Below are 24,572 nucleotides of genomic sequence, written 5' to 3'. Positions count from 1 at the left end.
TTACAAATTTCCTACTCAGCAATAACAGTCGACAAGTTGGCGAGACTCTTATTCCTGTTCACTCAGCGATCATTTTCAGTTGTACAAGAGACGGTTCATTCGCAACTGCGACTTCAGTCTGGTTTTAAACGATCGAACACATGCTTGATTATTCCGAGTGAATACACGCACGTTCTCTCACGCCATTCTCGTCACCCCCAAGATGAACGAAGTGTTTCATTCGTCCGGGAATAAGACGATAAATCAAAAAGTACACCCGCACAGAGTATAAGGATTCGAAGCGACCCTTCCTGGACGTTCGTAGTATATTCCAGGTTAAGGGCCCGTGCGTCAAAGTAGAATTTGTTGCTGTCACTGGTCGAATTGAAGCGGTGTGGTATATAATAATGAAGCAAAGAGGGTGAGATAAGCCGAGTCTTAAGAGAACTATAGCGTTGGTTATAAAGTTTTAATTAGAATTTGAGCGCAATGAAGACGGACAAGGTGCGGACAGACAGGCGCTGACCGCACGTCCGTCGGTGAGTTTGTCGGTAGACAGTCTTGTGCACTTGACAGTCTTCGCCTCTCGGGGCGAAGGTCCTTCACCTTCGGGTATCACTCTGTCCTTTCTAATATTTCCATGCGTTAAACGTGTACGCGGCGAGTACGATATACGATATTTTTGAGGCCCTAGGGCCCAACTAAGGTCTCCGCGCTGCAGCTAGACGGAAACCAAGAGCCAAGGACTCTGGGGTACATATAGTGTAACATGGGCCCCCCGGTATCCATCTCTCCAACTTTGTCATATTTTTCATGAGAAAATACCTATACGATACCTGTCGGTCATGATTAACGGCATTATGCTTTCCGAATGATAATAAATTCCACCTCTATTCAATTCAGCTGCGCTCGCATTAATTCTCCGCCTCCCGTGACTTTCGGGATTCTTATAAATACACTTCTCCGATGTGATTTTTATCTTATTCTTTCCTCAACAGTCTCGACGCGGGGACATTTTACCTATTTGCTTGAACTGCGGCTTTAAACACATTAAGAGATAGGTGTAATTTCACCTGCAGAGAAGTCTCTTCTCTCTGGATATTCCACCATCAAATCGAAACTGACAAGTCGAGCCAGCCACCCGTGGTAACCTATCACAACTCTCGCACCAGGCTCCGCAACCACCGCTGTTCGCCTCGGACAGTAAAATAATTTATTCAATGCACACTGAAATTTATTGTTACAACTGTAGATATTCCTCAACGCTCCTTGCAAGATTGCTAATTACGGAAAGCGATAACTAACGCCAATATTACGTTTGCCTTGTGCAACAGAAATGCAATCAATTAGTCAAACTGATGAAAATCTTAACTTATGTGAGAAAAAAAATTCTCTCACATATCTCTCTGGTGTTGGCAGTGATTATTATCATTATTATCATCATGCATAAACATAGATGTTACGAGTGTCTCGCTAAGAAATTGTGTATGGATAAAATAGATAGAAAAACTGAAAAAACTTTATGCTCAAGGTTCGAATAAATGGACCGCAACACAATTGAATCTACTCTCAAAAATATTACTCTTCACATTTCGTTCAATATCAATTTTTTTGCCCTCGATCGGAATTTGCGGTGTCAGCCGAAACTTGACCTCTGAGGCAAAGTAGCAGTCTGTTCCCTACCATGCAATAGCTCCGCTACAAAGGCGTCGATAGAATGGCAAAAAGCCGGAAAATTTTTGCAGCTCTCTAGGGTATATATTAAGGAAACACGTGTGATAAAAGGAGAAACTTCTACCGAACAGAAAGGTGTTAACATATTCACGGCAGAAAATTTTTGCCGAGTTAACGAGAATCTTGCAAGTATGTACATCATACATACACGGATGCGCGTATTCAGTAAAATTAGTTCGCTGATGTACCGAACCTGTTGCTCAGCTCGCAAAACAATTTAGTCCTCGCTAACGTAGCAAAAATCTTCGCTTCGCCAAATATTAACACATATTTTCTTGTTCTTCTTGTTTTTTCATCCACTTTCGTTGAGACGGTGCGTCACTTTTTTGCTGTGCAGCACGAGCGAGTATCTTATACCACAGAAATTGTGAAGAACATGGAAACAACAAGAATGAAATTTAAAAATTTTGCGTACGACGTAGAGGTCGAAATTATGTTATATAATTTCGCCATATTTAATGACTACAGAAAATGCAGCGTTTGTAATGAAAAAAAATTATTTCAAAATATGCTTGGATTTTTTGTTTTTTTAATAATTAGTCAAACATCTCAACTTGCCAGTATAACAGACTAAATGATGAAATAGAGAAACCTATTTTCCCTCGAAAAGTGCACCTGCACATCTTAATTTTTCACTGTCCTGACCTACATTCCAATATATATATATATATATATATATATATATATATTCAAACGTACCCAACTGTACGCGTGTGTGGGGTAGGTACGTCGGTGTGAGTAACGGGTGTTGACGATCGTTATTCAATTCAGCTGCCCACCTCTGTCGAAACATAATTGATTTTGAAAATAAATGAACGAATGGTACGGAACGGAATCCATTCCTGCATCCCAGCATCAGGCCGTTGTGAATGATGCAAGAGTTGCGATCGCGGTTCGACGTTTCGCATTTCTTGCATCCGATTGTAAAACCGAGAATAATAGATGAGCATGAACCGCGGCGGAGATACGCTGCGGGTGCGAGTGTGCGACGAAAGGTGTACGAATACACGCGCGGACGTGACGGGCGCGTGTGGCGGTGTACGTATACAAAATAGCTGCAAGGCACCACCCCGGAAACACGAATAGCTCACAGCCTACGCACGCTGCTCTTTCGCCAGGCTGTTGCATGGGAGTGTGTTACCACGAGTTCTATTCTCGGCGAGAAGGCAAGTTAATCGCGCTCTCGGTATAGATATAGGTATGTACAGAGGGGCCAGTGGGCCCGGTTGGAAATGCAGGAGCTAGAACGATCGGGAGGGTCGGGCGTCGCGACGCCGCGGCGAGGTGGCGATTTCCGCAAGACGACAGCGTCGCCGACGTCGTCACCGTAGACCGGACGAGGAAACTCGACGGCTTGCGTCGCGAAGGAAGAACGTCGATTCGTACCTCATACCTCGAGGAGTGACCGACTCGCCGGGAGCGGGTCTGACGCAATAAGAAGGATGCGATAAGCAGACGAGTATCACCGGCTCTTTTACAGGGAAGACGCGGAAGCGCGTCTTCCTCTCGACTTCCCTGGACCGGGACGCCGATTCCGTTGTTCTTACTTTCGGCGTTGCTGGTCGATGATCGGCGGCGAGCGATGCTGCGGAGCGGGTCCGTTTAGCCTGGATCGAGTCGACCGGTCGGTCCATCCGTGAGCCTCGCGCCGGTCGCACCGTTGTCGGCTCTCGACAAAGGGACACGGCAACGCCGCGCACAGGTACATGCATGCAACGCGCTCCGAGAGTGCAGTTAGGAGAGGCTGTGGCCGAAGGAGGATGCGATGCAGGTATATGTAAGCTTGCATCTCCGTGTTGCGCACGGATGCTGACCGACCGGGAAGAGAGCCACGGAGATGGCCTGGCGTGCGTCTCGGGCCGACCGGGATCGCCGGACAGTCTGTTAGCCCTACGGCGAGCAGGAGGCTCGCTCGCTCCTCTCGGTTCCCGCGGGAGTCGAGACGGGAAGAGGAGCCGCGCCGAGATCAATCCGGAGTGACCGAGGCGAGGCATCCCGCGTAGGTCTTCCGAGTCGAGAAACGCGCGGCTCGCGTCCCAAGGCCCCCGGTCTCAAGCTGAGAGGCTGAATTCCACCGTCTACCCTTTATACCGTGCCTTTGACTATGTCTAGCGACGGGTAAAAACGGACCACCGAACCGACCAAGAATTCCATCCCGGAATGTCCGAAACCGCGAGAACGAAACGAGATATTTGCGCGGTATACATATATGCGAGGCTACCTCGTAGGTGCGATCGAAATAGTTTTTTGCTTTTTATCTTCTTCACCGTGGCAGACGGCGTCTGCAAAAAATTACCTCCGCATTTGAGATTAAACATCGACTCTGAATATCACTGGGGGAATTGGTGCATAGTGGGGAAAAGAGAAATAGAGAGGAATCGGACAGCAGTAATAAACGCCAGAGGTAGAACCGAACGAGCCTGACGTATTATAACGAAGTTGAATCTCGTGATGGACGCTCGTCTCGGCCCCTCCTCCACCTCTTGAACACTAGGTGGAAATTCAAATATTTGTTCGGATCTCTTCCCCACGGCTTTTTCCACTTACCACCCTCTACCCCGCACCTAAAACAACAATGCCAACGCTGCATCTTTGTTATTAAATCAACAAAGAATAATCATCGTCATCGTTGCCACCGGCGCAGCGTTGAATGGCAACTCGTCATGAAGGGTTTCAGCTCCGTCCCTGTACACCTGTGCAGCAATACTTGAAAAATTGATATTTGTAAAATTAAACACCGAATATTTCAGACCGGCTGGAATGCGCCGTACAAGAGCTTTTCCTGCCCCTCACCTACGTTCTATTCGCTCTCCGCGCTCCTGGAGCTGGCACATGATAGGAGGCCTCCAGCGCAAGTTACAGAGTCCCCATCGCGTACTTGACTCTGTGATACACATATACGGCAGGAAAAAGAGAAGGAGGGAAAGACGCGGACAGAGAGAGCGAAGTACGAGAGACGAACCGTCGACGTCGAGACTTCGGAGTTCTCTGAAGTTCGCGTCGAGTGGCGGCGGACGGAGTGCCGAGGACTAGGTACCAGCCAGTTCAGAGCCAGACAAAATCACACGGATTTACATATTATGATTTACACCCTTGCCTTGATTTTTCGTCTTCTTCTTCTTCTTCGTCTTCTTCTGCTGCTGGTGCTTCGGGTTTCCCTCCTCTGCCGCTTCTCCCCTTCCACGCCTCGCTCTCCTTCGAGCTCTTCGAAAGCCTTGCTCGGCTCCCATGCCACCCGATCCATGCTGGCGGAGCAGGGACTTCAGGGATATGCTGGGTCTGGCACTTGGACATTCCTCAACCCCGTCGCTGATCGTGAGTCTGCTTCCTGCGAGCTTGGCGCAAGCGAGTTAAGCCTGCAATCGTCGTGTCGTTGCGACGCTGTTGGGTCGTTTAGCGCGACGTAATTCCGTCCCGCATGCCTGCTACGATTTAGATTAGAAAGTGGATGATCGAACGACCCGCTAATGTCAGTGCTGATTTCTTGTTAGGTAGTTAACAACCGGGAGAGAACAATGATCGACGAGTGCAGCGCCATTCCAAGACAGCGCTATTGGCGTCAAATTGCATCCTGCGTAGAAATTAGCCGGCGCGTGTAGTCGAGTGATTACCTGAAACCAGAAAGAATGGATAATGTGTAAGTATATCCCAATGATCAGCGGTATGAAAAAATTCGGAAAACTTCAAAGCCCACGTCAATTGATGAGCCGATGATTCAGATTTATACGAAGAAATTAGTGTAACTAATACTCTTTCTGAGATAGTTTGACTTTCGACAAAACGGTGCCATCTGTACCTATATGTATATAAATTGTCGCGACAGAGCCGAGGCTCAGCTTACTCACTGTCAAACCCGGAGCCGAGGAGTGCGATGAAGATAACGGCTGCGAGTCTTATACGTATATACAGTATATACATACATACATACGTATATTACACACCCAAAGATGAATCGATTTATAGGGAATTGAAGACAAAAACCATTTGAATTCTCGAGAGGCATTTTTCACCGTGGTTTTCGTGAGAGCTGCATGAATGCGGGCTCCAGGCTTGGAGTATAAAATGCAAAAGTTTCGTGGAAAGCACTGCAAATCTTTCGCGCAGCAAACCCGCGGGAGGCAAACACGTCGGGTTCAACCGCAAAAAGTATAAGGCCCAAGAATGCAGGAGTGATATTGCTATAAATCCTCGCTCAAATACGGTGACACATGCCAAATTTCCATAACAATTCTTACGGTCGTTCGGCGAGTCGTGCGGTATATTATACCCTACTTGGCTCTGATCAATTTCTGTCAGAATATAATGCACTGCAGCGCGCAGAATTAATTGCCGAAATTAATCAAGTGTCACACTGCGGCTGTCAGGATTTGTGCAAAAATCATTAACGCGCGGTACACACTTGGCCCAGGCTCATTGAAATCAGTGTCGCATTATAATTTTGATAAATCATCCGCGGAACTGCCGTTGCTTTGAATACCACGATCGTCTTTACTGCGATGTCTACATTGCGCCTACTACGATCTGAGCGGGATACGCGACGGTATAACCGTGCAATTTTGTGGAGAAAAAATGTTACGCGGATGCAATATTTTCGTGCAATAACTGCTTGCAAATATTACTCCAAGGATGAATTAATATTTGAGGTTGATACCGCTGGACGGTAGCGACGGGTCGGTAGTCTGGGATTATTTGAACACAGAACGTGCCCTGTTTGTTTGCTATGATCAAACACGAAAAGACTAGAAACACGCGTGCGATAGTCGCGCCTACTGACCACCGGAGTGCCACTCCCATTGGATGAATACCAACTGCAACCATCATAGGCCAGCTCACCCCACAAACACGCGTCCTCGTTCGAAGCCCGAAAATCAAGCGAGAAAGAGACGAGATACTCTTGGTGAATTATTATACGAAGCCCATAAATATCTCGGATTTATAGCGCATTAGAATAAACCGAAATCGGGTAACACAGAGATTTTTAAACCTTTTCACTACAGCCATTGTAACTCACAATCCAGCAATCTTTCGGCGTAAATCCTGGATACGTGTTACGAGGATTAATATACAAGCTATACAAACGCAAATTTGGGAAGACGTTTGTTGAAAATTTTCAGATTTATTACACGTACTCGCAGGTCAAGTGAGAGATGTAACAGTTTATACTTCACACTAGTCCCAGGCGTCGTGTCAATAAATTGTGTTTTAATTACCTAAAAGCTTTCTCAAACCATACTGAAGGGGATCTCTGTTCAATCCGAGCTTAGCAGGCGAGTGAGGCTCGGTGGTGCCGAACATGTCCGGTTTGATCAGTAAAAAAGGTCCGTCCGAATCATAAGCATCCCTAGAGATAACCTTACACGAAGCACTAATCGAATCGTAACGAATCGCTGCATAAGCAAATGCGCATACACTGTACCCAGTTTCCCAATTTCCGGGAGCATCCTCTTCTGCATAGATCGACTTGTCCGCTGATTGTCATCTGGAAATGTCGCGCGCGATTTTTCAACCTCTGCAACAACGCACGGCGCCATTCTCGAGAAACCGGAAGAATTCGATCGTTAAAGAGTCGTCAGACTTCGACAGTTTCACCATACAACCGTACACGTAGACTTTCTCCACGTTAACTGAACCGGTGCACCATAAGCTTTTCTACAATTTGCGGTACAGGACTTGGAAGTTGTAATTCATCAGGTAAACCACCGGCGGCGCAGGAACTCCGGTCCTGAAGGTCGAAATTCACCAGGTAGAGGAACTGGAAGTCGCAATTCATCAGGTGAAGGACCTGGAGCGCAGGAACCACGGAGCGCTTGTCCTGGAAGTCGAGTATCACCAGGAAGCGGACCTGGAGTGCAGAAACTACGCAGCGCTTGATCAAAAGTCACCAGGTCAAGAACCTGGACAGCCAGAACTACGGAAAATTAGTCCTGAAGGTCAAAAGTCACCAGGTCAAAGACCTGGATAGCCAGAACTACGGAGCGCTTGTCCTGGAAGTCGAGTATCACCAGGAAGCGGACCTGGACCGCAAGAACCACGGAGCGCTTATCCTGAAAGTCAAGTTTCACTAGGTAGCGTACCTGAAGATCAGGAACCACGAGGCACTTGTCCTGTAAGTCGAGTTTCACCAGGTAGCGGACCTGGAGTGCAGAAACTACGGAGCGCTTGTCCTGGAACCCGAGTTGTACCAGGAAGCGGACCCGGAGCGTAGAATCCAGGAGGTAGAGAACGCGATACTCGAAATCTGCGGAGCGCGATTCTCATCCGTCCGCTCTACTGCGCGGTTGTTTCCAGACTGAGGAATTCGACTAGCTGATTTTCGTCTATATAGATCGATAACGTCAAGAGAAAAAAAATTTTGGGTGACGTCACTTTCCGAACATCCGAACGTCCGAACATCCAAAATTTGGTTTCGAGCTTTAATGCTATGTATGTATGATGTATGATTGTGCGGGATTTCTCTCGACATTTAAGTGAAATTTCTGTCCAAAGCCAATAGCCCATTGTCGTATCCCGCGGACGCGAAGGGCTGGTTAAAAAGGGTGTTGAAATTACGATCGAGGCCCTTCCGAAGCAGTCTGCAATTATCCACAGCTGGAGCATCTGCCGTGACTGAAGTCTATTTTCGGCCCGGACGATACAGCGGTGTAAACGTCCAGTCAAAGCGCGGCGTTGCGGCCTAGATTGGCAAAATAGAAAATGGACTTGTAACTGCTCGCGTGCGCAGCCCGGTCACAAATTCACTCACCCATTGTAGCGGTTATAATAATAACGTGTACGTGCAGCGATATTTCGTCGCGTGTACGTAAAATATACAGTATTTGAACGGCACCGTAGGCAACGGGTTTGTCAAGTTACGCACACAGCTACAATATTACTTATATGTATATAAGGCAAACCCTTCGCGCACACGATTGATTACACCGCGCCTATATTACGGGTGGTGTATAGGTATATAGGTACATGACGGTCCATTCTCGCCGATGCATAGAAGGTTAGAAGATGTTTGCTCATGGTTATAATGATACGGGTGGTGGATCGATGGATATATGTATCGCGTAACAACCGCGCCGCAACTTTCTCTCGGAAGCGCGGAGCTTGATTGTGGTGCGGTTGGGCGGCCCTGGCGAGAAACGCGAACTGACCAAGCGTATTATTTATTGCAAATCGATAAGAGTACAACCCTGAGATCAGAAACAATGGAACCAATGAAATCCCACGTGGGTATGCATACGGTACACGGGCGAAAAGTTTGAGTGAAACAAAAGCCGCACGCTACAGTTTACATCTACATACGTACAAATGCGTTTCGCATAGGTACGTTACGCACATGCGATGCGCGTTCCCTACCGGCATTGGGAAAAGCCCGTATTAACTGTTGATCGTGAAAATTTGGTCAGAATTATTTGCCGGTTTGATCAAAGTCAAAGGATGTAAGGTAGTAATGCGTATAACAGAGCTCGACAAAGCGGTCCATCCTGCAGCGATCAGCGGTAGATACGAAATTTCAAAAACTACCGGTCTCGTCCGACCGCGTGGTATCCTCTCGGAGCTTGACGACGAAATGAAGATTAATTTACGAGAGAGTGAACGACTAACCCTGAATGAAAAACAAGCAACTACCCCTTCGGTGGCAGGCCAACCGCGTTTAAAAAAGTTTGCAATCCCTCTTTGCCGTTTCTCTTTCTCTCTGCATGGGACTCTCATTCTTATCCAACGAAATATAAAATGTGAAATTGCCGTATAACGCCGCTGTGGGGACATCCTCTTTCACCTCTAAATTATCCAACGTTTCATCCTCTAATCCCTGTTGCCGGTTATGACGTAGAGCCACATCTTATCCCGAAATAACTGATCCGCAATTCGATGCCCATACGCATGATAGGCATAGCTTGGCGAATGCGTGACAGGGTAATGTGGCAGTGCAGCTGTTTTCCTGTTCGGAGTCGGTGATAGCCGCTTGAGGGAGGCAGTGTTTACGCACGAGGAATCGTTAAAAAGTAAAGGGATCAGAGCTCCGGTATATTATGAGCCTGAGAAGTTGCCTTCGGGCCGGCGCGTGGAAACTACGAGTAGTAACGACCAGAGATATAAACTTTAAACCTTTGCCAAACGCGTTTTGAACCGGCGGCGATACGGTACGCCAATACGATCTGTATAATAAACGAATGACTTGCTTTTTTACACTCCTGACGTTTCTCTCATTTCTATCTATATAATACGCACAGCTCTTTATCAGCTTCCACGACCATTGAACGCACTATACGTGCATTATACCTGTAGCGAATTTTAACAACTCCTTTTTCCGCTTACATCGTTCTACTCAATTGTCTTTACGATTAGTCTCGGGATGTATACAACATACGCGCCTACTTCGGCCGAACTGAATGACAAAAACTACGCCAATCATTACGCGAAAAAGCTCCGATCGCTGCAGTTACAGTATAAGAAAGACCTGAGATCTGCAATCTGGGAATTTCATTTAACAGTTTGAATCGGCTTCGAATTATTGACATTCGACGCGGATCAGCGGTGCACGACACTGTAACGTGTGTACAATAGCAAAAAGACAAGAAAAATAATCACCAAGAAGCGAATTGATTGAAACAGTTCACGTGCTGGTTAATATTCAAGTATTCAGAAATAAGCGTGCAATAGCATACATAGCTCCCTGTGACGGTAACGATACCGTATTTATACTCTGGCAAGAAGTCTGTTTGAAACAATGCACCGAATGGCAACTGAACTACAAAATAGCGAAAGTACGGATGTGTCTTACGATAGGTACGGTTATATAGGCTTGCAAATTAGTCGGTTTATGACTCCTGTAACAATCGCAAACGGTAAATATTTTTATTATCGAGGGTACTTGCCATTGTTTTACATTGTCGACGATTCTATAACGACGCTTCTATCTCACGGAACTGTGCCTGTTCAATTCACAAATAGCATGCTAATTCAATCACAATCTATGCACATCGACTGTTGTAATATTTACATTTGTATTTCGAATATCAAACGTCTACTTGAAAATCTTCCAGAGTATGCGAAACTAACGATATAGTTTCTCTGTGAGATTTGCAATTTCGATGCGGGTTCCCAAGCAAGACGTGTCAATAATCTTGCGAGTTTTTAACCCACCAGGTGAAAAACCTTCTGTGATTACCTAATTCCAGAAGCTCGCCGGGAGTCTCCAATTTTTCAGGATAACATTGCCAATCGTGTTTACCGCACACAGCACACCGTAAGGTTATCGTTTCACCTCGACAACGGCGACGAGGATCATTGTGCCGAGATGATAGTTCGGCCGGCGGTCAGAGGTCTCGTAATATTGACTAAAAATTATCTGCCGGAGGGAAATTACTTGGAAATTATCAAATTACGTAATGATTGGTCCAGGCTTTTGCACGACAAAACTCCGCGGCAAAGCGCTCTGGCTATCAGCCCTGGGCTGCCCCGTATAATTTCAAGATTCCACAGATTGCCTGTAAAGTATTACAAAGTTTGCTCGCACGGTTCGGCGAGCGATGCGGCGTGGTCCGGTAGCGGTGGCGGGCCTCCTCAAATTAATGACGTGATCATAGGTTTGCTTCGTGGCTGGTTCGCTTCCTTCGGCGCAGACAACATTCCCCCTCCTCTTAAGTTCCCTCTTTCACCCGATTCCTCCGTACGCCAGGACCTGTATCTTCCGTTACCTCCCTCCGCTCCTCCCCATCCTGATCCTCACCCTCACCCTCACCCTCGTCCTCATCCTCATCCTCTTGGCCGGGTCATCGAGAGGCTGTCCTCGTTGGCAAGGGACACCGCGCCGCGGCGATACTTGCTCGTGCCAAACTGCATTCTACGTATGTATATAAAACTGAAAACATCGCTGAGACTGGTCCCCCGAAGAGGGGACACGCATTCCTGAAATGCATCTCGATATAATTACACGATGTCGGGAGCGTTGTTAATTATATTTCCCCTCCCGCCGTCCGATTCCGCAACTAATTCTATCCGATCCGGAGGCATCTCTCTAACGCTTAATTCCGCCAGGTGACTCGGTTATCTTATTATCCGTTCTCTTCGTTCCCGATATCTGCTTCGTTCTTTTGTTTGCCCGTCTCTGATCCTCCTCGGCGCCGCGGCCTCTGCCTCACGGAAGAGAGCCAAGGGTTTGGCAATCGTTGGTCCACCTCTTTATTCAACAATCGGACTCGGTGCCCGCGCTCAACAATCAAAAGGAATTCTTATCGTTGCGTAAATCGAATTGAGTCCCGTTCGAATCAAGTTACCGTGGATGAATTAGATTGAAGCTATAATGAAACTTAGAACGGGACGAGGGAGAAAGCGATAGCGCGAAGGGGACAGACGGACGCCCGCTTTGGCGGCCTGCGGGATTTGTTCCGGGCGAAATACCGCGGCGCCGCCACCGCCGTCGCATCGACGCGTTTGACCCCGACAACCAATCAGGCTCGACTTTTAGAAATTTATTTATTCATTCCTCGGGTCTGGTTCGTCTGCTCCTCTCGATCTCGTTCGTCCCCTCCATCCTCTCCCTCCCTCTCGCTCTCTCTCTCTCTCTCTCTCTATATACGTACATATTCCGTCTCCCTCGTTGCTTGTATCGACCGAGCGTGCGTGCACGATGCGCTACAGAGCGATCCAAATTAGATGAAATCCATTTGCCGCTTCGAGGCACGTTACACCGTGGAATAATTTTCGATCGGATCTTGATCGTTGACGAACGGCCAACGGTACGCAGGGTTACAGCTCAACATACTGTACTTACATTTCTCTGTAACTTCCGCGAGCAATCACCTTTTATAAGGGCATCGGATAACCGTTTTTTGTTCACAGTGTGCCTTGAACAGGGTGACAAATCGACACCTGTACTCGGCGTCGCACGCGGGATATCTATTCCTTGCCAACAATCACCGGATATACCGTTAAACCGGTCCCTTATAAATAACACGTCGTTGTCATCCTCGATTCGTATGATTAAAAGTTATGGAATCGTGATCAAGCCCAGCAAGACGGATAGTGACTGGCAAAATTCTCCGAGTACCGAAGTAATAATTTTCGAGGAACCGGGACGTCGAGCAGGAGAAGGGCGAAACTTCTCTTTGAATGTTATAGGTCAATTTACCTCTAAATTTTCTTTTAATCTCCGTTCTTAATTACGCGTTTCCGAGATGTCTTTACTCAACGTTGACACGTGTTAAAATGTTCTACATCAGAGAGCTTTCCAATAGAGGCATCTGTTCTATGTGAACGCAGCATAGAGACGGAGACATCGTAAATAATCCAAGCAGAGCGGTAGATCTGATTCCTCGGACGATAACCACTTTTATTTCGATTGTATCTGAACAATGAGACGCGACGTCCCTGAGATCCTGACTTTTACGACATTATAAGTGGCGATTAAAAGACAAGTCAATCGGTAAAATGTAACTGACATACGTGTATACGTGTACCTAATGCGAGCAGAAAACTCCCCAAAGCTGCGATATCCCTACACTTTCATATAAGAGGAACGTTCCATAGCTGGCTCGGAAAAGAAATCTTGAAACTAATAACCTACAGGTAGCTCATGCAAGACCGTAGTGAACCGTAGTAACCGCGTTCACCGTGCCGCGGTGGTACGTAAGGGTTCACCTTCGAGAACCCAGCTCGGCCCTAATACCATATTATCTGTTTGGATATCCGTTTTTAATAGGTAAAAGCAAAGGTAGTAAGCGCAACTGTGTAATAATATGCAGCGGGACAGATAGATTCCTATTATATATAGGGAGGCGGAGGGCACACACCGGGGCTTGTGCACACAAACGTGGTCCAGAAAGAGATGCACGTGGGTCCGTGTGCGTGTACGTAACGTAGAAGACTATGTGAGGCGGAGGCCATGGACCACGAAGAGATGGTATCTCCGTCAGCGCGGTCGGGGATCAGACGATCGGATCGCGTCGCACAGCGGGGGTTTCCGTGGGTCATGCACGAAGTGAGTCCCATTCTCCCCCCGTAGGGAGAGCCGTATTCCCGGTCTCTATCAGGGGTCGAACCACTGAGTCACCCGATACATAACGTGCCTTCGGGGCCCGTAGCTAAAGCACACAATAATTCTGTCAGTCCGTTAAAAGACAATAAGATATATATCTTTCATGCGCGCCGCGGTCTAATAGTTGACTTTACCGTTTCTGTCGCGGCTCGATTGCACCGCGCAAGCTCAAAACGATTTCGTGGGATTACTCTGCATGTACTTCTTCGTCAGAGATTATTATTGCGCAGACCTGCGGCTGATTGCAGTTCGAAAATTTATAGTAAACTCTGCAGTAGAATGGACTGGTACCTTGGAGCGATCGCGAAAATTAACCGTGATGCAGGCAGGGGTCGTTTGCGTTCGCATCATGTTGAAAAAAAATTTCAAAAACAATCCAGTTTACCTTTCGAATTGGTCGAAACCACAGAATGCAGGTCGAAGGAATATTTTTCTTGTCAACATTTAAAGGAAGACGACGGATCGATCGCATTACCACGTATACTCGCAGTGCAAATAGTACAGTAACCTTCTTCGATTCTTATTTCATACCGTTAAATCCTACGCTTCGACTTCAATTTTTTACCCTGTTGGACTTATTTGTTTTTTACTAATCATTTTTCATAGATCGTTATCAATATCTTGGGCATGAATTTTGACAGAGGCATTTTATTTGTGCTCTTTGACGTCTCACCGCGCGTTTCACGTTCTATGACTTTTAATGCTCGTTTTGGTGTACTGTCAACGCGATTCCCAGGGCGTTAGAGAGACCGCGATTAGAAAGGCCGAGGATTGCACCTACACAGCCGTGTCTCCATAATTTATCGTTTGTCATCTTGTAAGTCCGTATGTTATATATTCGAATCAAAATCCGCACGTAATTCGATAGTAATCTCTACCCACTCGTCCGCATGTTATTTCGCTAGCGAGCTGCCATCCTCAACTTGTCACTGCAAGGAATACCGTCGAACTGTTATTGTCAAAAGACGTGTGACAAATCATTTCAGTTCTGGATTGGTCAAGTTGTGGAGGATGGACAGATACCCCGTACATGCTAATTATAAAGATGAATGTTGAATATCAAGAATTAAACGCTGGATGATTTTGCGTACGATGAATTGTGTGAGATGTTGATATCGCGCGAGGCTTTCGGCAAGGTGCTTTGCGCGAAACTTGAAGAATCGTGGGAGAACGCCACGTCGAATGATGATTTTCTTACTCAGGGATCCCGTTCGCATTTACAACGCTACAATATACATGTATACAATACAACATGTATAAGTGTATACACTAATCGTTTTGGGTCATAAAGTGTTTTCCTTTTACGTGTAATTGTAAGTGTAATCTATCAGTCTGATAACTATAATATCATTGAAAGTTTATAATAATAGAGAGAGATGTATTTAAAAATGAAAAAGAAAGAGAGAAAATCAGAAAAACTGAAAAATTAATTTTTCCATTCCCGTAAATGCGGGAGAATAGTTCTACTTTTTCCACGAAGATGAAGGAACAAAGCAAAGAGGGAATAACATGTCACGTTCGTCCCGTTTTTCATGTCAAAAAAGTGAGCGTTATGACTGATTCGGAAATAAACCATATATTATGGTGAGAGAAATAAAATTTTACTATTCATCAAAAGACCTGGTCTACCACTACCGTCCCACCCACAAACATCTCCTCATTCAACGTATATACATCGTTTTGTGACGACATCTATAGGGACAGTTAATCTCGTGATAAGATAGGGAGCAGCGCGTAACATAAACATCGTGGCGCACACCTTGTTCGACATCTTGATGCAGACTGGTTTCATAGTCCCACATAAACGAAGACACGGTATGCGCCTAATAGTATGCGCCACTTGTTTAAGATCGCATGCTCAGGCGGCATGAAACTGCAGCCTCGCCGCAACTGAGTATCGAGTTTAATTAAATAGTTCGATACACATTGGCTTGAGCAAATGCATCTGCGTCCATGTCTTCGCCGATTATATTTGCACCTTCTTTTGCCCCCGCGCGGCAGTCGGATCGCAGCCACTCGGCGTGCCTCTCTCGGCTTGTTTCTCGTATCAAAGTAATTAAAACTTTTAACGTTCCCTGCATCACCATCCTCGAGAAGCCCCACGACGCCTGCGTCACGAAAGCTTCACCTCGCTTTCGCTTGTGCATATTTTCTCTCAAATATCATCTTCATACCGGAGGAGTATTGAGTTATACTTTATACCTTCGATCACCGACCGACGAAAGGGAGCCAACCACACGTTGGGTCAAGTGACGACGACCCGGTCGTCAACCTTACACGTACATGTACATGTGTCCACGTATATTTACGGAAAATTTATGCAACGAGTAAGAAGACCGTCCTCCGATACTCGGATCCCTCAATATGTACCCACCTAAAAGGTGTCACTGTTTTGTTACCGCACCTCGTCTGCGGCAAGGGTGACGAACGATCGCTGCTGCAGTCGGGTCACTCGCCCGGTGTCGGATTACCAACTGCAACTGGTCACGGTACGTCTTCAGGAATGCTGTAACTTACCTGCAAAAGTTATGTCAAAATAGAAATTTCGCGTGTCGCGATCCGAACGAAAAATTCCACGACATGTACGCGCATTCTCGCAAGAAAAAATCTGTGAAACAATTAATTACACGGAATATTATTCACTGGTTAATGACTCTATTATTCTTGTTCCTAACTAATTGTGAGTGCAAAATTTATAACCAGGCAATTACATACCTTCTTGTGACATAGTTATAGTCTGCTTCTCAACCAGTATAACGTAAGTCAGAACAGTAGAACTATTCGATTAGTTGATCCGTTTTTAAATTGAATAAGCTTTCACTTATCCTTATTAATAGTTCCATTGTACGATAATTGTGAGAGATTTCCAGTATCAGCATAACACGCAAAGAAAAAAAGACATGAGCAAAAAAAGTAGAGAAAAGAAATGAGAGCCCGAGCATCGACACAGTCATTTCCATAAATAATAGAGGGTTACGACCGTCGGGGTGAAATTAGCGCGCTATTACCGGGTCGAGAACTTGCCCAGGATATTTGCTATTATCTGCTGGTGCACCGCGGCAAGAACTGCAACAGCAGCAGCGTGCAAGAACAGCGAATATTCAACCGACTCGGCGGCGCGCGTACACGAGTGGTACAGCCCGTAAATCTCTGAGGTTATACATGCAGAATTCTACGATTTACCTGAATTTTATCGCGCCGGGTAGACAGAGCTACATATGTCAAACTGACAGCTTCGCTCGCACTATCACGGCCACGCATTCACGCGCACGCGCGAGCGGCGAACACTTCAAGCGTGTGTATCTCGCCCGGCAAGAGACACATGTGTTGTACGTATATATGTATACCCGCGCCTTGCAGCCATGTAGATAGATCACCCATATAGGCGGGACTGTGTGTCGTGTATAGGTTCGAGACGAGGTCCAGAACTCACGAGAGGGAGAGGAAGATAAGACGAGACTCGGAGAGAGAGATATAGAGAGAGAGAGAGAGAGAAAAGGGGAGCCTTTAGAATCCGTAGAGGAATTTCTCCCCCCGCGTTCAGCGACGGAAAGCTCTCCGTCCTGCGCATGATTTTTGAATTACTTTTACGCACCTCCAGGTTCAGTAAGCAAGGAAATATAAAGGTGTAGTCGAAAAACGAGATTCGAAAAACTCTCCAGATTTTCGTATCGATTTCTAAGTAGCTGGTTACAGGGTATACGGGCACAGTACGACTGAAACGTGACCATCTCATGGACGCACAGCGTCACCTTGAAAGACGTCTATAACAGCGCGCCCCGCATGCAAACAGCTCGCCAAGTTACGCGTACGATGACCGCCTCCTCAGCGGGCCGCGCCAGGACTCTCGCTCTCTCCTCTCGTATTCTACCGCCGAAGAATTTAAATCTAATTACGAATTCCAGACGGACGGCGTTACATCCTTTTTTTGAGAGATTGAAATTCGGAGAAAAAGAGAGCAACGATCACATCGCCGGCAATATACATACACGCTCACGATTAAACCCGTGCATCTTTTCAAGGAGTATAGATTCGTACGGATACAGACTTATTTTTCGCCGCTTCGCGATATACGTCTACCCGAATTATTCCGTTTACTCACGTGTGACCTGTGCTTCAATGACCAGAGAGAGAGAGAGAGGGGGGAGAGCTGCACGACCTTGACCATCCTTCACTATTATTCGCCAGGTTTACCGCATCATCCTCAAAATTGTACGTGAGTTGAAAAGGGTATCGAGATTTCAGATTGACCATTCGTTTTCTGGCTGATTCTTCGAAACGCCTGACGGGATACTTCGCTTTGCATTTGAACGAAGGATGAGCGATGTATTCTATACACATACCGTATACCCCAAACTTTTCGAACTTCGGGGCGATTCAAGGTTCAGACTGCAGGCCGAGGGTTGAACGAGGTCTCTCCTTCTCACTCTTCCCGTATCCACCAAGTCAAGAGAAGAAACAGACGTGCGATAAAGATGGGGCTATGGCTCTGGCTTGACACGACTACTTCTCTATTTGTACGATCATGTTTGATCGGATGAGCGGCCTGATGCCCCCCCCTGGACCCCGCCACATCGTCTCACCGCTCGGTTCGACCGGCGTCCCCTTCATACAAGGCTCCCGGGCCCCGGGGCCTGGTCAGGCCCAGTCAGGACCAGCCTTGCCTCCGTCCGCCTACCGCCTCGCGTTCGCTCGATCCAAAGTCCGAAAAGATTACGCGTTCCCGTATTTAACTCACTTTTTTTACTCACCATTTCTTATTATTCGGTTACTGCCGTCGGAGATCCTCGATACAAGATGCAACATCGTTCCTCTCCCGGTTTGCACGCTACATACACTTTTGACCGGTAATCTGGTGGAGATCGGAGCAAGTTAAGGGGGATAATTAGGAAAACAGAACGATTTTTTTTGTTTCAGAAGTCAACTCGACATTGCCAGTTGTTTGTCATAATCAATATCGATGTAACGTTGTAAAATTACAATTACTTCACAAAGCCAACATTATGTACAATGTTCCAGTGAATTCGTAGTAAATAATCTTGCGAATGAAATTAACCATCGTAGAGTGAAATCGAACGAATCTACTGGATTTCGAACGATTTTGAAGCGATTTGGAACGAAGCCACGATATATAGGCTTATGGTTATAATTTCGGTATTTCCCATTATTGTGCTTTCAAAAGGATCTTCGTAGCTAACGCTACGATTCTGCATAATAATTTACCAAATACGCATTGTACGACTTTTGTTTATCTATTCGGCTATCCAATCACCTTGGGAACTGGTGGTGCATGTTCCGTGAATGACGGGGTTCCACCAATTTCGTTGCTTGACGAGAGTAACTTGTATTTCCATCTTCTGGTGGCAAGCCAAGCGTGTGCTATGTATATCTGTATGGTTATCATTAGCATGCGTATAACTAGTCTTCCAGGCTTTCGAGCAAACTGCCGCAGCACAAAGGTTTCCGTGAATAAATTTCATCCTGTTGGCCAAGTTCCAACATTCCTTTCCTCAATTACACGCCCGTCACTTGTATCAAGCGCACCGGTGCAACCGGGGGTTTGCTGTGCAGCTGTGATTCAACGCGGGATGCGATTATGGAGCAATACGTCATTAATTAGTACCAATGAGGGTTTTAAAGAAGGACGCAATGAGGTCACGTTTCCATTTAATTAGATACGCTTTGCTTGACGTACCTAGCGGTAAATACAACCGGTGTAGAACCGATCATCCAGCATTATTCGCACATGTTCCATTTTATAAGGCGAGTTATTTTGCACCCTGATACTACATATCCCATAGGCGTGAGTATAACGAGGATCTAGGTATAAATCGACTGTAGAATAAATTTTACAAACTGATCTTCAGCCTCTGAGCCCTTCGTGCAGATGACTTCTATAGCTACTCGTAGATATCACGTGTTCGAGTATAGCTGATATACCTAGCAGCATTACGGTCATACTCTTGCAAATCGACCGAGGCAACGTGTAGAAATGGGGTTTTAATTGCGAAACGGCTTGTATCGTAGGTAATAAACCGTAAGTGAAAACATTTTATTTCTTCGTTTCTTAACGCGCTGGGTACGTAGGTAAATACCTATAATACTGAACGGCCATACCTGCCTGACGCGATAGCGCGTTACGCGTTGACGTTCATGTATTTGCACGTACGAACGAGGTGGAAGGTAATATCTCATATCGAAGCTGCTACAAAGGTCACACATACCGTAAATTGGAATCATTGAATCAATCTTCATACCAAGAGTCAATTTGCACACGCGTTACATACGTTTTTACTATCTATTCTGCCTGTATGGATTAGTCGCAAGTAATCATTAATACGAGAAAAAAAAACCTTCAATTGTCGCATGAATCGTTTTATCTTCTGTTCGCGGCAATTTTTCTTCGTTTAACCCTCAGGAGTAAAGGAATTTGACTGTGATGTTACTTCTTTTTTCACCGCATTTTAAAGAAGCACGTATGGCAACTTTATGACGTGTCAGCAATTTTACCATCGCAGGACACGGGTATCACTTAAGCTTACACTCGTCCGAGAATTGCAAAAATGCGTGCCAAAGGCTTAATAAAATTCGGCGCGCGTAGGTGACATCGGGCCTATAAAGTCTCTCACGGTACCCCCGCCCGAAACTCGGGACCATGAGGCCCGAATGGGCATCCGAATGGATGAGAACTATGAGAGAACGTATCACGGTCACGTTTCGAATTCATATTATCTAACAACGAATTGATGGAAGGAAAATATACGCCGGGAGATTACTGAAAAGGATTACCTGTTTGTACAATATCCCAAAAGTACATGTTTTCGCACGTGTACGATATAAACGTATCGTGTAAAACGTAGAGATTTATACATTTGTGTATTCACGTACATACAGGCACACGGAGCCGATGCCGTTGACTTTTAAATTGAAGGTAACAACGCCGAGAAGGAACTAACAGATTCCCCAGTGTGAATAGGTCTGGGAACCTCGTAGAAATTTACGTCACGTTCGGAACGCGCGAACTACGTGCCCAAGTGTCAATAATAAAGTATTTGAATCTATATACAATGAGTGCTGTTTTCTAATCGTCGTATTATAAGGTAATTTATTGTCGTTACTCATTGACACCGCACGAAGAACATTCGATCCTGCCGAGTTGCCGGTACGCTGCTCCTGTTGCAGTGTCTTTAGAAATGACGAGAAACCTGCCAACAAATCTGACCGCACGTTAGCTGCATGGCGAGAAGTAGGCATGTCCTTAAAATGCATAACGATACTTTAAACGACGCTTCTGTGCCCGGTTAAACGCGCTTGTGGGATAAAGACTACTGCGGCAGGAAAACGAATCCATTTAGATCCTCGTAAGTAATTAGAATTCACGACAGTCACCGCATGAAGGAGGGCTGACGTGAAAGATTTGACGTACCCACCATTACTCCTAGACTCACTAAAAACATCTCAAGATATAAACAAGTTTTGATCACGCGGGGCCCTACGAAGAACGAAGAAATTCAAAAGATACTTTTCCCCGTCCTCTTTTTCTCTTTTCTTCACTCAATCGGATGCCTTAATCTCGCGCTTAAATGATCGTCCGTCAACAGGGTCGAACTCCTTTTTACGCACATGTATGTTTGTTTGTTTAATATAAATATTCCTCGTCTGCTCCCATGTCTTTTCAACTAGAGCCACCGTAGTCAGGTTACTCAAGAAGTAACGAGGGCCCGGGAGAAAAGGCAATGGAGAGAACGAGAAAGAGAGTACGACTGGGTAAGGCAGAAGAAGAGAAAGAGGGAGATGAGAAGGCCGGACTCCCTTCCGAGAAGAACTGTTGGTCCATCGAACAGAGAGCCAACTATTCTAGTATCAGAAGCCTTCGGGCTATGTATCGTTTTGTGTCCATCTCATTTTACACGGCGAAGTAACCAGGCTTTCCGAATATTCTCTTGGGCAACTTGCTTCACTCGGTTTATTGAGTCACCCAAATTATCCAAGTCACGGAGTCAGCGGGATTGGGGCCGCTGCTTTTCGCGTAACTAACACGTTATGGACAATAAGTACATAGTATAACCTGTAAGATGATACGCGATCCATTGCTGACTAGATTCCCACCGATCCTATGATAATAACTAATGACGTAAAGACGGTACAAATAAGGACTGGTCCCAGTGACGCCATTCAAGACCAGTTGTGCAGGCTTGGCCAATATTCTCACCGTTGGCCAGTACAGTTAACTTTTCAACGTCTCAAGCGAATTTCTCTCTCCCTACGCTAGCCCTCACTCTGGATCCCAGACCCCCTGAGGTTCGATTGTAGCCATTCTTTCCATATAAATTGTACCATCGGCTCATATCAGTGTATCCGTAGCATACATTTACGGTGAAACTTTGTTTGGATACAAAGTTGTAGGATGGCTGCTGCGTACGCTTGATTGAAGCGTCTAGCAGCGTCTAGTAAATAAGATTTGTGAAAATTTGACGAATATTCAATTTCCGTCCCCACGTACCAAACAAGACGGAAGGACGAGATTCGAGAATTGGGAGTACGGATGTAACATGCAGTATATTGCCTCGAGAGCGCGTGCTAGTCCTTTAATCTCAACCGTCGAATATCCCATGGATGATCGTCAAAATCGATAATAGTTAAGTTCACTCTGCATTCGATGGCATGCCTGAGGGAATCATAGTTCTTGGTACTAATAAAACATGTACTATCTAACTGTCCATCTACATCTATGTATAGATCCATCTGTCTGTCCACCTGCCCACTTGTCCACCTTATATCTACACCCTAACCCTTGCTAATAAGCTCATGAATATAATCGCAAACGTGTCTATTTTTCGTGTCTCAGGTCAAAGTGACTGTCTTGGACAAAAACGACGTTGCCCCGACATGGAGATCTGGACCGTGGAAGTTCGAGGTATCCGAGGAAGCTCCACCTGGTACATTGATCACGGTCCTTCGAGCCAACGACCCCGACACCATCGGAACGTTGAAGTACACCCTGGTACCTCGTCCAGAAGTGAACGAGGTCGCGAATGAAAACGAGGGCGACACTCAGTTCAGTCTGGATCCATCGACGGGACAGTTGAGGCTTGCAGAAGCGCTGGACAGAGAGACCAAGGAGAAATATGCCCTGAGAGTTCGTGCCGACGACGGAGTGCAATACACCGACGTCACTCTTACCGTCCAGGTAAGACTTGGAGACCTTTAATCATCTTTAGAAACGCGGCACTATGCAGCTAGGTTATTATATTCAGAGCTACACTCACAGTTCGTTATATTCGTCGGAATGGGCTGGCGGTAACGTCCACTTTGACTCGGCGTATGTGTCTTTCTTCTCCTCAACGCTAATAACACAATAGCTCCAGCTATTAGTATCTCCTTAAGCAAAACCAGAAACTTCTCATGCAGAACGACAACTCACGACAGGTGTGAAATGAATACGAATGCTGTAAACACAGTACACCACCAAACTGATGAACGAACTGAGAACAAAGCCCCTTAAGTATTCAGGGTTTTATTGATCTGGATTTAAGAGAGGCTCTTGAAACAAAGGTCAGCTACGAGAAAAGAATGCAACTAGCGTACCAACTGATAACGGTTTCAAGATAGGATCGTATTGAAGATCGTTGGAAGCGATTAGTTTCAATCAAAAAAAAACTAAACTATTTTTACAAAGAAGTCTTGTCAGGATTACTTGCTTTTGTAATGTTACAATAAAAATTAAAATAAAACCATAATTCTCAGATCAGACTTTTCCGCTAGCAGTGGTGATCCACCGTAGAATACCTTCTTTACTCGTAATTAACGTAGTATCCGACGAAACCCAATAGCCAATAGCCGATAGCCAATTGGCATTGAACAGAGCAGGAAGCGAAGACTGACCTTTGTGCCCTAGAGGCGCGTGCGCGTGGGTTCAGCTTCCCATTGCATCCCGTTCCGACGCAACCAGCCGCCGCGACGCCAAGCCAGGAAATACCGACCCGATCTAACCCACCTTCGGTTAGCTGTCTGATAAGATGTGCTACTTTTATAGCGGGCTTTACGTGGTTTATCATTGGAAAATTCCCAGGGATGACGAGAGTCACGAATCCCGGTTTTGAATAGCGGCTTAATCACGGTCAGATTAAAAGTAAGAGCGGGGCAAGAGAGAGAGAGAGAGATAAACGAAAATTACTAATACACGAAAGAAATATTATGGTATACTTTACCACCGAGGAGAGTATCATCTTTTTATTCGCGTTGTTTTTCGCGGCTGCAATTCGTCGAAGCAATTAAATGCACAGCAATCAATACTTACGGTCAACTAACACTCTTCGTTAGCTGGAAACGTCGTTCCGTCTTTCTCGTACACACACGTTCCCAAGGAGCATCTCTCTTCATCGCTCTGTCCCTTTTTCTTCCTCCTGTAACGCTCCCTTCATCTCTTACTCTTGTGCTCGTTCGGCCTCTTACTTCCCCCTCCGTTCTCTCTCTGAAAGGGATAAGGAACGACAATCCGATCATAGTTGACCGCACACATCCTTGGAAGAAGAGACGCGCCTTCTCGATGGACAGTTGCGGAATCTCTTCCTTCCCTCGGTCCCCCAGTATCCCTCACATCCAGCATCATCCCCCCCTTACCACCAATTCCAGTATCCACCAGGCAGCGCGTCTCCTCATCATCTTGAGGCTCGGTTAGTTTTTGCAAACCCCTCCACCGCCATTACGGTCTTTCATCCAAGAAGCCCCTAGACATCTTCAATCGCCCAATTCGGAATGCCGTTCGAATTTAAACCTGGCTCGCGTTCCTTTCTCCTGTGAAGATTAATTTTTTTATGGTATAGATATC

General features: G+C 46.0%; 1 protein-coding gene and 1 long non-coding RNA gene across 2 annotated transcripts in view; one reads left to right on the top strand and one right to left on the bottom strand.

Annotated features, from left to right (window-relative positions):
* LOC124179157 (cadherin-related tumor suppressor) overlaps positions 1 to 24,572 on the top strand; it is an 87,611-nt gene that overhangs the window by 34,084 nt on the left and 28,955 nt on the right. Inside the window, exon 2 of the mRNA XM_046563316.1 lies at positions 22,590 to 22,931. Within this exon, the coding sequence (XP_046419272.1) occupies positions 22,590 to 22,931 (342 nt within the window). The remainder of the gene's footprint in view (positions 1 to 22,589; positions 22,932 to 24,572) is intronic.
* Positions 4,817 to 24,572, bottom strand: part of LOC124179216 — a 54,852-nt gene continuing 35,096 nt past the window's right edge. The window contains exons 3-5 of the long non-coding RNA XR_006869986.1: positions 24,365 to 24,538; positions 24,042 to 24,215; positions 4,817 to 5,324 (exon numbers count right to left, since the gene is read on the bottom strand). This is a non-coding gene — a long non-coding RNA (uncharacterized LOC124179216). The remainder of the gene's footprint in view (positions 5,325 to 24,041; positions 24,216 to 24,364; positions 24,539 to 24,572) is intronic.

Source organism: Neodiprion fabricii, chromosome 3 (assembly GCF_021155785.1).
Source record: "Neodiprion fabricii isolate iyNeoFabr1 chromosome 3, iyNeoFabr1.1, whole genome shotgun sequence".
Taxonomy (NCBI): Eukaryota; Metazoa; Arthropoda; class Insecta; order Hymenoptera; family Diprionidae; genus Neodiprion; species Neodiprion fabricii.
This window is presented reverse-complemented; position numbering and strand designations above follow the sequence as displayed.